General features: G+C 39.2%; 1 protein-coding gene across 2 annotated transcripts in view; it reads left to right on the forward strand.

The window, feature by feature from the left end:
* The window catches only part of RPS6KA5 (ribosomal protein S6 kinase A5), a 39,378-nt gene extending 25,155 nt beyond the window's left edge, over positions 1–14,223 (forward strand). The window contains exons 10-17 of one of the 2 annotated variants that reach the window (XM_060261239.1): positions 1,209–1,334; positions 2,035–2,168; positions 3,438–3,531; positions 5,149–5,319; positions 7,108–7,299; positions 8,168–8,327; positions 12,622–12,785; positions 13,906–14,223. In XM_060261239.1, coding sequence (XP_060117222.1) covers positions 1,209–1,334; positions 2,035–2,168; positions 3,438–3,531; positions 5,149–5,319; positions 7,108–7,299; positions 8,168–8,327; positions 12,622–12,785; positions 13,906–14,142 — 1,278 coding nt within the window. In that variant the 3' untranslated portion in view covers positions 14,143–14,223. The remainder of the gene's footprint in view (positions 1–1,208; positions 1,335–2,034; positions 2,169–3,437; positions 3,532–5,148; positions 5,320–7,107; positions 7,300–8,167; positions 8,328–12,621; positions 12,786–13,905) is intronic. The other variant, XM_060261240.1, reaches the window with a different exon arrangement.
* Positions 14,224–15,571: the final 1,348 nt, after the last annotated feature.

The raw sequence follows: 15,571 nt of genomic DNA on the forward strand, positions 1-15,571 counted from the left end.
ATAACATGTATATATAATTTCAGAGGGGTTTTTTGGCGCTAATAGTGCAACTTATAACACAACTCTGTGCTTGTTTATTTTGAAGAAAGTTCCATTGTGTGCATAGTGTTACAGCCTTCATGTATTTTTATCATGAACAAAATAAAAGCTATTCCTTGTTTCCTGAAAAAATTGCATAAATATGTCTTAGTTCAGTTATATTGGTGGTGGAAAGTGTTGTCATGACTTACGTATGGTGGCCCCATAGGGTTTTCAAGACAACAGACATTCAGAGGTGGTTTCCAATTGCCTGCCTCTGCATCGCACCCCTGTCATTCCTTGGAGGTTTTGCATGCAAATACTAGCCAGGGCCAATCCTGTTTAGTTTCCAAGATCTAATGAGATTGGGCTAGCCTGGGTTACTCATGTCAGAGCTCAGTTATATTATTGGTCATAATTTGTTCTACAATTTTCTAAAAGTCTGAACCATTTTATTTCTGCTGTTCAAAAATAAATTTCTAAAGCTAAAATGCAGTTCTCCAAAACATGAGAGTGGTGCTTATGGTATTACCAGAATCCACTACCTGGAGAGTTAGTTCCTTCACTTTATAAATAGGATGCCAGTGACCTCTAACATGTATCTCTGCCCATGCTAGGTGTTCATGAACATATTCCTGGGCATACAGAATTGCTTAATTGGAATGTACATACATATTTTCATATCTAAAAATCACTGGAATTCCGTGTACATAGGAATAGAAAGATCAGCAAAATGGAATAGTTCTGGGTAATTCACTGATATTTTAGTAAATCACACTTGATTTTACCAGCTACAGTTTTTGACATTTGCCCTATCATAATATAAACCTGTTTGATACCTTAACTATAGGTGTCTTAAGAAGCTAGCCAGTTTGAAGTATGAACCTTTGTCATCAGTGAAAAAGAATTGAAGCTGTGAGTCAGTTTTTTTAGCATTTTTAACAGTCTGCTTTTATTGGGATATTTTTTGTTATGTAGATCAGAAGGAGGTATAACTTCTTTCAGATGAACTTCATCTACTATTCTTGATATGAAATTATATTTTCTCCTTAAATATGATGATTCGTGCCCAACTTTAGACTGATAATTTTTTTGTCTGAATTATGACTGTCTAATCATTGAAATTATGGCTAAAATTTGATTTCTGTCCTTTTTAGAGTTTATGTTTATCTTATCTCCTTTGTCTTCAGGGGTATTCCTTTGTTGCACCCTCTATCTTATTCAAACGCAATGCAGCTACCATGGATCCCATTCAGTTTCTGACAGCAGTTGACCAACCTGGAGTTACAAGTATTGCCAGAAGTGCTATGATGAAGGTAGTATTATCTAGTTGTTTAATGTTAAGTACTTACTGTTTACAATGGCTTGGATCCAAGCCTGCTGAAGGGGCCATCTGCTATACATGCAAGCGTAATGGTAGAAATTTCCTATTCCTGCTGCAGCCCCTTCTTTGTTGTATTCAATGTATTTTGGAGGGTCTTTCAACCCTCAGAATCTAAACCAGAAATATTTAGTTCCCAGGTAATTAGAAATACAAAGGTCTGCATTAATACTACATAGCTGAAAGAGTTTACATCTATTTAAAAATGTGAAAATATAAGAATTGTTTAATTGTCTTTCACATTGTTAATAACGCCACTGCTTTCTTATAGTGCTAAAAAGATTAAAATCCTTGGGACTCCAAAAACCAGGCATATAAATTTTAGTAGCTGTTAAGCAAGACCCTGTTTTTTCCCCCCACCATGCATAGATTTTCCTCTATTGTTTTCTGAATATTGAGATACATTTTCAATTGAAGATAATCAAAATTATTGCTAAATCAAGCAAATGATTATACTTAATCACTTATTCAGCCTGTTAGTCATTGTTTTTCAGGCAGAAAACTGTATTGCACCAGGAAACCTCAATCAATGGTATACTGTAGTATAGTACACTATATGATTAGAATAGTAATTCTAAAGTTTGTTATTTGGTCCTGTTCATTAAATATTACTAAAGATAGCCATTTTTTTCCAGGACTCTCCATTTTATCTTAATTATGAATTGGATCTCAAAGAAAAACCACTGGGAGAAGGAAGCTTTTCCATCTGTCGAAAATGCTTACACAAAAAAACCAGTCAAGTGTATGCCGTAAAAATTATTAGTAAAAGGTAGAAAAACACACTTTTATTTTCTTTGCTGTTAATAAACTTGAGTATTGAATGCATAATGTAAAAATTAAAACTTGTTTTTAAAGAAAGAATATTTAAGAGGGTGCTTAAACTGCTTAGTGTAAATATTTACATTGCTTAATATATTTTGATGAGAAGCTTAATTAGATCAAATGACCATCCTTTACAGAACAAAACCAAATGAAGCAATGATGTGAAATTTGTCTTCAGTGTGAGCATGCTAAGCTGTCATATAATTTTTGCTAATAATACATGGTGGGACCTATAGCAGTACACATTTCTGAATTAAAATCAGTGGACTGATATCTGTGTATCTTGTACATCATAATGCTGCCCTTCCTCCAGAAAGCTCAGGGTGTACATGGTTTTTCCCTTCGCTATTTTATCTTCTTAACATCCATGTGAGGTACATTGGGCTGGGAGAAAGTGACTGGCCTAAGATGAGTATCATGGAGAGCAGGAACCCTGGGTCTTCCAGATACTAGTCTGAGGTTCTGACTGCCATACCACAGTGGCATGCTGTATGAGTTGGGGGGAATTACTTGGAAGAGAAGAGAGAAGTCACCCTTTGGCTGCAATCACACACCCTAAATAATGCACTTTCAATGCACTTTCTAATTGGATTTTGCTGTGTGAACTGGCAAAATCCAGTTGGAAAGTGCATTGGAAGTGGATTGAAAGTGCATTATTTAGTCTGTGTGATCACAGCCTTTGTGCCATACTTTTTCTGTATGGTATGTACATTCTTGAGGCTGCCTATGATACTACAGGGATATTATGACTTAAGATCTCATGTATGCAAAATTGTTCTCTGGGGAAATGATTTTTGTTTCAGAAATATATTAGACTTTATTCAGAGAGTGATCTCACATTTTTACCTGTCCATCATTGTCCTGAGCCTCATAGACTTTTTAAAAAGGAGAAACTTCTGAAGCATACAGCAGTCCATACCAAATGCTGTTGACTGTGAAAGAGACCTTATAGTGATTGCTTCAGTTTTTAATATTATTAGGTTGCGACAAACAGACTCGTTTGTTTCTTTTGGACACTAGGGTGACAAAATCATTGAATGTGTTCTTTGACATAGCTGATACTGGAGTTTGGTTGTTAGAATTGTTTTTCCTCAAGAAACGTTCATTGATGATAGTTGACAGCCTGAATGAAGAGGATAAAAATAAATTGTAACACTTGCACTTTAACAGGTTGCTCTGTTAAATTGGTGTACAGACTGGCTTTTTAATTTTCCAGACTAGAAGCCAATACCCAGAGAGAAATAACAGCTTTAAGACTCTGTGAGGGACATCCCAATATTGTGAAGCTGCATGAAATTTATCATGATCAGGTAATTATAGTATTGTGGGATAATGTAGTCAAACAGAGCAAAATGCATTTTGCATACTATGTGATAGATATGCATTGAATTAATTGATTTCCTAGGGCAATAAATTAGGTAAAATGGCACTTTTTTATATTCCAGATGTATCTGAATGCACAAATTTTCCAGACATAAAGCTTTACAAATCACTGACCAGTTCACATAAAACAATTAGGTTTTGATATTACATAAGCAAGCTTCTATTTTGCATAGTCACTTCCCCTCTCACACTGTTTTCTCCTTTGCTTCCCACGTTTAAGGCAAGTTTTGCCATTACACATGACTTGGCAACCTATGGTTTGTGCTTGTACTCTAAGCCATTTTCAGAAGACACATAGTCTTCAGTTCTGACTAAGCAAAGGAAAATTATAATTTGCCATTTCCTATGTAATGAAAAACTTTATCCTTGAATCTGGGAGGGAAGGAAGGAGTTAATAGAGAGGTAGAAAGGGGTGGGGGGAGAGCTCATGGACCTGAAGTTTGCTTGTATATTGCCAAAGCATGGTTTTGTGTGCCGTATGAACAGAGCCACTGTTTTTCAGCTGCATTTCACTAATAATTAAAATATTATTGTTCTGCAGCTAATAATTAACTAATAATTAAAATTTTATTGTCTGCAAAAAATAATACAAGCAAGTAAAACAACTTATTGGATCTTAGCATTGCTCATTATTAAGAGTTTGGCCAGCATATTGGATGCTTGGGTGAAAAGAAGTGATTTGACTCCATTATCCTCACTTCCTCTTCCAATTTAATAAGCCAGTAATTCTCAAGCTGTATTTTGGTGTAGCTGTATGCTGTGAAGGAGCTTCTGGTGGGCCATAAGAGATTTTAACTAAATTATGAAACAGTTCTGTTAGGGCAAAGCTCCTTGCTATTTCTGAATTATTTACTACCTTGTTGAGGTCCCTTTCCCATTAGCTTCTGCTGTGGCTGTTTATGTGTGTCTACATTAGGGTTGGTAGGATCATTCAATCACTCCCACTACAGGGATGTAATAAAATCATTTGACACCCAGAAAATTGCTAACGCAGAAGCATGTATAGTAGCCTTTTCTGAGGATGACTCATTCTTACTCTGGCACATTCTGCAGAAAACTTGTGCTTTCAGTTCTAATTCTAGAAGACAAGTAACTTGTGCTTTCAGTTCTAATTCTAGAAGACAACCTGCCTTAAGTGTTTAAACTCTTAAAAACACTGCAGCAGGCAAATTCAGTTGTTTGTGTTTGCCTTTAATCTGTTCTTGTACCAAATCCTTAGCTTTTTGAACTCAAAGAATTTAAAACATTATTTAAGTTCATTAAACAGAGCATAAGAAGAGCCCTCCTGGATCAGACCACTGGTCCATCTAGTCTAGCATCCTGTCTCACACATGACAGGAGAGCCAACAGGACATACAGGCCAAGACCTTCCCCTGATGGCACTGGTATTTAGAGGTTTACTGCCTCTGAATCTGGATAGTCACCAGTAGTCACTGATAGTATTATCTTCCATGAATCTTTCCTACTGATTTTTGATGGTCATTTTTCTTTAGCTTGAAGTACTTTGCTTAAAAACACTTGCATGTGTATGTATCATTTTCTAGCTCCACACATTTCTAGTAATGGAACTTCTGAAAGGAGGTGAATTACTTGAACGTATCCAGAAAAAGAAACTCTTCAGTGAGACTGAAGCCAGTTATATCATGCGCAGACTTGTTTCAGCAGTGAGCCATATGCATGATGTAGGAGTAGTCCACAGAGATCTAAAACCTGAGGTATGGTATGATTTAGCTTGCTATAATGTCAAACTTGCCTAGTAATCATTAAATCAGCTAATCCTCATTAGAGTGAAGTTTACACTGACTGCTGTTGTATATTTATGAAGAGCATCTTATATTGTGTCCTAGGTAAATAGTTTTAGTGGTAATTCTATCCTTAGTTAATCTCTGAGGTCCCATTAAATTGGTGAGCCTTAAATTAGGTTTGTAATTGGCCTCTTGTCTTATTATCCTCCTTGAGTAAAAATTGCCACTGTGTGATTGTCACTACCACAGAGGATAACTTTCATTGCACTGCCCTGTGCTTGTTTGGTTCTAATGATGATTTCCTGGCAACAGTTTGGCTGACTTCCTGTCAAGCCTGTGCCCCTGTACTTTTTTTTTTAAAGAACTGAGTTGGATGATCATTATTTACTTGGCTTTTTGTTGCATAAGGCAAATAAAACAGATCTGAGGATGGATTGTTGCAGTTCTTACCATTCTTGTTTGCAACATTATTCCATTGTTCCCCAGTGCTATTTTTTTTTAGTATTTTCTGAGAACACATCTTTCCTTTTATTAAAATTTGTCATCTCTCTTATTCAGGTCAGTTCATTGTTGTTAATAAGCCAGTAATGTACCTGCCATGCTATAAGTCAATGAGCACATAAAACAACAAAAAAAGGAAGGGAGCATGGATTACCAAAATTGTTGGGATTGTACAGGATCGGAAACAATCTTTGCCATTCTAAAGGAATTACCAAAGGAATTATATTAGCTGGATAGCTACCAGAGGAAGAGGGGCAGAACAATTGCTGGATGAGGGGACCTTTAAGAATGTGGTAAAGGGAAAAGGTAGTCCCCTGTGCAAACACCAGTCATTTTCGACTCTGGGGTGACATTGCTTTCACAACGTTTTCACGGCAGACTTTTTATGGGGTGGTTTGCCATTGCCTTCCCCAGTCATCTACATTTCACCCCCAGCAAGCTGGGTACTCATTTTACCGACCTCAGAAGGATGGAAGGCTGAGTCAACCTGAAGCCAGCTACCTGAACCAGCTTTTGCTGGGATCGAACTCAGGTCGTGAGCAGAGGGCTCTGTCTGCAGTACTGCAGCTTTACCACTCTTTGCCACAGGGCTCTTTTAAGAATGTGGTACCACTATTTAAAGAAGTATTAAATTTTTCCAACAACCACCCTGTGGCGAACCAATAATAAGACTTGTGATGGGGTGATTCATATTACACTAGAAGCAAGGGGGGATCCCCCAAATTACTTATGATGGGGAAGGTGGATGAGGAGTTACCTCTGTCAGTTTATGATCCAGCTGTGAGTGGTTGTACTTATAAGCCATCCCAATAGTATATAAATCTGCTCTTTACCAGAGATCAGACACTTAAGTTTTCTCTTTAGAGTTCATAGAGCCATTGGGCTATTCTTAGGAGGCTGTTAATGTATAATCATTTATTTATGTTTGTTTCCTTTTTATACTTGCTTGTCTTTAACCACTTTTTCCATTTTTGGTGATGAGACTAGTTTTGGCATCCGAGATATATCACAAACATTGTGCATATAAAACATATCAGCAGGTTTTTAAAAATGGGGATAGGAGGGTTGTTGGTGATTTTATTATATGTTTTCTGTTTGAATTTGTAGGCCATTTTAAGCCATGGGGAAATGCAGGATATGAATATATTAATCAATAAAAATAAGCAGATCTATAACCTCCAATGCTAATATTTAGTGTTGTACTGGAAGTAAATCTTGTAACTTTCTAAGTTAAAAATATATATACTTTCCCCCTAGAATTTATTATTTACTGACGAAAGTGATAATTCTGAAATAAAAATAATTGATTTTGGATTTGCCCGCTTAAAGCCACCTGACAATCAGCCACTTAAGACTCCATGTTTTACTCTTCACTATGCTGCTCCAGAACTCTTAAATCGTAATGGTTATGATGAATCATGTGATCTCTGGAGTCTAGGAGTCATTTTGGTAAGTAAGTACTTATAATTCAGGTTTTAAAATTGGTCGGATAACTTGATGCTGTAATTTTTGATGGGGAAGAAATGGATATAACTGTCTTATACAAATGAATTCTTAGCACTCATTTTTGGTTGGACTTGGGATATTTTGTCAAACTGATGCAGGCATAATCGTGCTTCTGTCTTAAGTGAACTTCAGAGGTAAATAATGGACCAAAGAATTGCATGTTTCCTTCTCACAAACCTACTGAAGAATCCATTGTTTATTATCTTCAAATTCTCTAGTGGTATAGGGTAGGTCAGTATGTACTTCAGAGAAAGGACTTCCCTCTGGTCGCAGGGTTGTTAGGCTTTTGGTGATTCCACAGGGAGTAACCTCCCTCAGCAGTCTCCTGTCTGGCTAGTAGACAGCAGGCCATAGGCCTCACTTTTACCTAATTAGCCTTAACCACTGTTGATGGCTATGTTGATTTATCCCTTTGCTGTGGTTATTGGGAGAGCAGGGAATTTGCTCATGAGAGGCAACAGACTCAACATGGCTAACATACTTAATACTGTCTCTCTCTCTGAACCATAGATTTGTCCACACTGACTCATAGTCACCCAAATTATATGTTAAATAGAAGATACTGAAGATTAGCACGGTTCTAAAGAAGCTGATTGAAATTCAGTCATTATGTTAGATCTCAACATGTTAAATGGCTTGTTTAAAGACACCATATAGGTTTTATTGTTGAAACAAGTATAAATTATCCTGCTTTGAATTGAAACAAACTGCTGGACAAAATGCTAATACTTGCAAGACATTTTAATGTGAAGGTAATTGGTGCATTTTACATTGTATGCCTTATGGATTAGTATTTTCCTTTCCTCAAAAGTATACAATGCTCTCAGGACAAGTACCTTTCCAGTCTCAAGATAAAAGTAGAACAAGCACAAATGCGCTGGAAATTATGAAGAAAATTAAAAGAGGGGAGTTTTCATTTGGAGGAGATGCTTGGAAAGATGTATCTCAGGAAGCCAAAGATTTGATACAAGGTACATATCAACCAATAATTTATTTAATATTTTTCTGTGGAAGTCAGTACAACACACCAAAACCTTGTCGTTCTTTGGCCCTAATCCAGTATGCTTGCACCAGTCTTTTTTGAAAAAGCTCGGTTTCAGTATGCCATTCTAAATTTCCAGCTTGGATTTAAGTATGTAAAGGAGTAGGGGAATCCTAATTTCTGTGAACAAAGCAAATCCTTTGGAGTGATTTGTATAATCTTCCTCTTTTGCCAGCAGTACACTGTGGCCTGTGAAAAGCTCCTGCTGAGGGTCAGGGACTCACTGCATGGAAGGCTGATTTGGCTAGCACTAGCTTTTTTCTTGTGTGAGCAAAATGAGTTCTGTGAATACAGCAAAAGTGCAAGAAAAAGCATGTGGGTGATTGCAGCCAATTTCTTCCTCCTTGGTTTACTATGGGGGGAGAGAGCTTTTGAGGGAAGGAGAAACTGATAAAAATAAAATCTGTGAACTCACTGCATTCATGGAAAACTTGGGTGCAACTGGTGTTTAGGGGGCCTTGCTAAATTGAATTTCTTCTTTTTGATTTTTTTACATTACATTTTGATTTTGTACATTGATTTTTGTACATTATACTTATGGCATCTCAAGCGTGTTCATGCAGACTCTTAGACTCCTATAAAAGTGACAAATCTTTGAGTGCAAGCCCCTCCGCTCATCATGAGCATTCAATGTGGGCAGAGCTGTGCTTATCCATCCATTCCTTCACCGCCACTGTATCAGCAGCTGCCTCAGGAGGGATGTACTCATTCTCTGTTTCTTCAGACTGTCTATATGATATGAAAGAAAGGATCAAATTAAAAATTTACTTAGATATGGGCTGCATGCTTATGGCACAATATTTAAGAGTTGTTCTGCCTACAAGGGAAAAATCCTATCCACCGACTGGCATATTTTGTCTTTTATGTTTGGGGGAGGACCATAAAGTGGACTCCTGCCAGCATTGCCTTAAGTTTACAAAACAAGCTAGATGTAATCGTGGTAACAGACTAAAGACTGTGAGAGAAAGTTCTTATTACAGATCAAATTGTTGCATCCTTGTCCATGGTCCCAGTGATGCTACCAATGACAGTGTCAGATTCCATGGCATTACTATCAGACGATCCAACCCCAAATAATTCCAGGTCTGATCAATAGAAACAGAGCTGCTATGCAAAGAAATTTGCTGAGCTTAAGACACAGAAGCAGAAATCAAAGGATGCTAAATGTTTATTTATTTATTTATTTATTTATATTAAGATTTATACCCCGCCCTTCTCACCTAAGTGTCTCAGGGCGGCTTACAACATGATAATTCAACAACTTCAGCTTAAAACATTTAAAAATACAATCAAACCATAAATTAATAAAGACAAGATAAAATAAGATAAAATAGAACCGGCGGCCTATAAATACATTTTGTTCCATCCATGATGTTTCCATTGTCAGTTGATGTCATAGGCCTGCCGGAAGAGGACTGTCTTACAGGCCCTGCGGAATTGCCCTAGATCCCGCAGGGCCCGCACCTCTTCCGGCAGCTGGTTCCACCAATAAGGTGCCGTTGTTGAGAAGGCCCGGTCCCTGGTGGATTTTAGGCGGGCCTCCTTTGGCCCGGGGACTACCAACAGGTTTTGTGAACCTGAGCGTAGTACTCTCTGGGGAACGTGTGGGGAGAGACGGTCCCTAAGGTAGGCAGGTCCTAGGCCATATAGGGCTTTAAAGGTAATGACCAACACCTTGTACCGGACTCGGAATATTACTGGCAGCCAGTGCAGACCCTGGAGCCCCGGCCGAATGTGCTCCCATCTTGGGAGCCCTAATAACAGCCAGGCAGCAGCGTTCTGCACCAACTGCAGTTTCCGGGTCCAGCACAAGGGTAGCCCCATGTAGAGGGCATTACAGTAGTCCAGCCTCGAGGTGACCGTAGCATGAATCACTGTTGCCAGGTCGTCACGTTCCAGGAAGGGGGCCAACTGCCTCGCCCGCCTAAGATGAAAAAAAGCGGATTTGGCAGTGGCTGCTATCTGAGCCTCCATCGTCAGTGAAGGCTCCAACAGCACCCCCAGGCTCTTGACCCTGCCCGACGCTGTTAACGGAGCGCCGTCAAAAACTGGCAGGGGGATTTCCCTTCCCGGGCCGCAGCGACCTAAGCAAAGGACCTCTGTCTTCGCCGGGTTCAGCTTCAGCCCGCTCAGCCTAAGCCACCTAGCCACTGCCTGTAACGCCCGGTCCAGATTTTCTGGGGCGCAGGCGGGCCGGCCGTCCATAAGCAGATAGAGCTGGGTGTCATCAGCATATTGATGGCAACCCAGCCCATACCCTCGGGCCATCTGGGCAAGGGGGCGCATATAGATGTTAAATAACATCGGGGAAAGAACCGCCCCTTGAGGCACCCCGCAATCAAGCGTGTGTCTCCGGGACAGTTCCTCCCCAATCGCCACCCTTTGTCCCCGACCGTCAAGGAAAGAGGAAAGCCATTGCAAGGCCAACCCCTGGATCCCTGCGTCGGCAAGGCGGCACGCCAGAAGCCGATGGTCGACCATATCGAACGCTGCCGATAGGTCCAACAGCATCAGCACCGCCGAGCCGCCTTGATCCAGATGTCGCCGAAGGTCATCCACCAGGGCGACCAGCACCGTCTCCGTCCCGTGGCCCGGGCGGAAACCAGACTAGTAGGGGTCAAGGACAGAAGCATCCTCCAGGAAACTCTGTAGCTGCAACGCCGCTGCCCTCTCTATAAGTTTGCCCAAAAAGGGCAAATTCGATACCGGCCGATAGTGTGCCAATTCGGTCGGATCTAACGTTGTTTTCTTCAAGAGGGGACGGACCACCGCCTCTTTGAGCGCTGATGGAAAATGTCCCTCCAATAGGGATCTATTTATGATATCCCGTATAGGATATCTTAGCTCCCTCTGGCAGGTCTTAATAAGCCAGGAGGGGCATGGGTCCAATTTACAAGTTGTTGGGCGTGCAGATAGGAGGATCCTGTCAACTTCTTCCAGGCTGAGCGCGCCGAAGCCGTCCAGGACACAATCCGAAGACAGGCACGGAGCCTCAGGTCCACTAGCTGTATCCAATGTGGCAGGGAAGTCGGAACGGAGCGATGCGATTTTATCCGCAAAAAAATCCGCAAAAGCCTCACAGCCAATTTCCAATTCATTAATATTTGGTCTGCCCTGTGGCAGCGTAGTAAGGGTCCGAATTGTATTGAACAGTTGTGCCGGGCGCGAAATTGCGGACGCAATCTCTGCCGCAAATGGCACACTTAGGAGTTATCAAGCAACCATTAAAAGAAGAAAGAATAAATTGAAACATTGGGGGGGGGGGTCACCTACGTCTACCAATAGGTCAGTGGCACCTCAAAAATCAGGACAGAGAGGTTGTCACACCAGTCCTTGAAGTTTTCTGAAGGGACTGAGAAGTTAGCCATCATTTGCCAAGAAGTTGTTAGGATTATTGGCAACATCCCTTTCAGATGGAACATACATCAGTAGATGCACCTGCAGACTGGGATGCAAGACATGAGTCTCAGAGATGGAAGAAAGCTGACTCTAAAAATTTGGAAGTTCAGCCACCTAAGCAAAATCTTCCTCCATCTTCTTGATACCACAACAACTTACAGTCTATAGAACAGACGATGTACATTTTAAAATATTCTGCAGCCTTCACATTCAAATACTCACCATTCTGAGTCTCCACTTGCTGTTTCAGTATTATCATTTTCAGATAGAGGGAAAGATTTATCTTCAGATTCTGAATCATATGCTAAAGCTTCACCTACATCTCTGGTTTCTGAGCAAAAGCCTCCCTCACTGTCAGATAAGTTAAAAATGTATACTGAACAGATCATAAAAATGGCCAGTGCATTGGGATTAGGCACAGGAGGCTTCTGAAGGTAGGAGAATTTGATACAAATAACTTCTGTGAACTCTCTGCATCCGCGGAAGCCTTGGATGTAACTGGTATTTAGGGGGCCTTGCTAAATTAAGTTTCCTCAGGCAAATATTACATTTTTTGCGAAGTACATCTGCTTCTGGACCACAACTACTGTAATCATATAGTTATGTAACATTAAAATACATTCTGATTGTAAATTGTTATTAATAACTTCTTAATATGAATTTTTGTCCTAAGCAAATTGATTTCTACAATCCAAAAATTTTTAAACTGTTTTGCCATATAGTCATAAATCAGCATTATGTTGTTGTTTTTAAGTGAATATTAAAGAACAATCAAAAGGATTAATAATAACTCAGCTGCTCTTAAAATGCCTAATTCCTATTAGGACTTCTTACAGTGGATCCAAATAAGAGAATTAAAATGACCAGTTTGAGATACAGTGAATGGCTTCAAGGTGGTAGCCAACTGTCATCCAACCCATTAATGACTCCAGACAATTTAGGATCTTCAGGAGCTGCTGTTCACACTTATGTCAAAGCAACCTTTCATGTAAGCTTGAATCATCTTTCTGTGAAAACAGTATATCATAGTGCTTTTGTCATTCTGCCTTTGGGTTTCAATAACATGCACTTTAGGTCATAGACATTTCCAAAAATGTTGAGTGACTTGACTGGAACTCAAGCAAGTTTCTTCATGGCTTTTTTTGCCTAGCACCTCCACCTTCTGTGTCACAATCCCCTTGGGTTTCCTGAACATGCAACACGCTTGCTGTTGAAGCAATGGAATAGTGGAGGAGTTGTAGGGCAATGGAACAGTTAGACTGGCAGCTACTATTTGTACCACAACCACAATGGAGAAATGTCAGAGCCCAGTCCTGGTTTTGATCCCTCTTTAGTCATTCTATGGGGTAGTCCTTTCCCCCCATAAAATCCTCTCTGTATATGGGTCTACTCTGTTGGTTGAGTTCAGACCAGAGGTCTCTTTTGTGAGTACATCATGTTGACACTGGGAAATAATAAAAGAAATACTATCCTAAGATTATAATCACGAAAACAGTACCTATATATATAATGAAAAGTTTGTATAGATTTTAGTGTGCTATATCCCAGGGCCTCAGAACAGATATTATGCAATTAGAAACAGCCCAGTTCACTACCTGAAACTGTTTGCCTATTTTGGTTATTGTTATTATTAAAAATACCTCTCCTCCAGTCCTTTAGTATAGTAACCCTATATCAATAGGTCTTGGTATATATTTGTTAGGATTTTAGTAATCTCTTACTTTTTTGGAATGTGTAATGTGATTGCTTAGGCAAACTTTTACTTGTAAACAATTGAACACTGACTCTCATTTAAAAAAAAACCAGCTCTTCTGCCAGGCCTTCAACTGAGGCAGCAGGCATCACCTGCTATTTCACCTCCCCCCTTCCATGCCAGTGAGTCAGGATTTGATGGATCTTGGTCCAATAGGTCTTCCCTATTGACACAGAGTTTGTTATATCTGGTTTTAAGACTAGCCTGTATTTTTAGCTGTTTATATGATAGTTTTAACTTGTTTTTAATTGATTGTATGATTTTATGGTGTAACTTGCCCTGAGCCTGCTTTATAGGAAGGGCAGGCTATGAATAAAATAAAATACTCAGAATGTTATTTATACTTCTAAAACAGGCCTTTAACAAGTACAAGAGGGAAGGCTTTTGCCTTCAGAATGTTGACAAGGCACCTCTTGCGAAAAGAAGGAAGATGAAAAAGACGAGCACAAGTACAGAAACACGTAGCAGTTCCAGTGAAAGTTCTCATTCTTCTTCGCATTCTCATGGTAAAACTACTCCTACAAAGACACTGCAGCCAACAAATCCCACAGACAGCAATACTCCAGAGACCATCTTTCAATTCTCTGACTGAAAAGCAGGGAAATGGCTATAAACTTGTTGATACATGCACTCCCTTTAACACAAGAGCATCTGTTAATTGTAATAACTTCATCATTAGGCATAATGAATACTTTTTAATATAAAGTTTATTTTTAAATTTTTTTGCTTCAGTCCTGATCTATTATAGGTCATATTAAACTACTGTGAGTATCAGTAGAATCCAGATCAGAGGGATGTTTTGCAGCCAGAAACCCAAAACTAAGAAAATGGAAGCAGCCCTGTAAGGTTTCAAAGCTCCATTTCCCAGCCTTGGCAGGCCCAGATGTATGCAATGTTGACTGTGCTATGGCTGGTCTTTTTCTGAAATTTCTGTACAATAGAAAAGTGACAGGCTGAGGTTTTTGGTGCTAAAATATACTTGTCAGGATTTTTTAAAAAATATCCTACTTGTGTAGCGACTATATTACTTCTACAGGAAACATGCATGAGAATAATCAAGCCCTATCCAAAGATCTTATTTAGCATGTAGTGTGGATGCATAAAACATAAGTAACATTTGGCTAGTGCAAGGGTTTGGTTTCTGGTATACAGAAAACTATGAGTTCTACTTTAAATTTCGGCCATTATATGTTATGCTTTCAAAGAATATTTCAGGGTCCTCCCCCCCCCCAGTAATTTAAAGATAATGATTTATTTCTAAAATGAGCCTGCCATTTTCTTAAGCATTCAGAACTAAAAATGTGTTTAAGCATTTTCTGAACAAGTATTTATATGTATCTTATATATTAGTTTCTCGAGTGAAAATCTGTATGCCAGTTACATTGTGGGCCTCAAAATTATGCATGCATTGATACCCAATATATTTTACAAGTTCCTATGTAGCTGTAGCAAAACATTCAAATGTTCTTTATTTAACTTATAGCAGCTGCATGGCATGGTGCGCATATAATCAGTCTTGATAAATAACAATAAGGTGATGAGTGCTTCTCAGAGATGTTGTGTAACCTGCTCTAGTAATTTTGGGGGAAATTACAAATTCATAGCACCATTCAGCCTTGCAATATTAAGCCTTTGTTTTCTCGCCATTATTCTCATTCCTATACGCAATACTTCTCAGATGTTGCCCTCTATCATGTTGGGGCATGTTTTAACTTTCAGCTGTTACGCACTGAGAAATCTAAAGGGACGTTTTATCAAACACTGTGTTTCACATGTATACACTGTGTTTTACTGCAGTAAGATATATCCTGCTGTAGTAATATTGGAAATCATAAATGTAACTCTTCCTGTTGCATCTTTGGTAATATCTTTAATTGTGAAGCATAACTTAACATATGCAGAGCACTTCTATAGGTCACATGCTCTGATTTTACAATGAGGCACTGAATAGTCCTGTTTTGAATTCAGTGGGGCCGTGTGTACAGTAAAATTTATGCATAGCTATTTGTAAGAATAGAATC

The sequence above is a fragment of the Heteronotia binoei genome, chromosome 21 (assembly GCF_032191835.1).
Source record: "Heteronotia binoei isolate CCM8104 ecotype False Entrance Well chromosome 21, APGP_CSIRO_Hbin_v1, whole genome shotgun sequence".
Classification (NCBI taxonomy): Eukaryota; Metazoa; Chordata; class Lepidosauria; order Squamata; family Gekkonidae; genus Heteronotia; species Heteronotia binoei.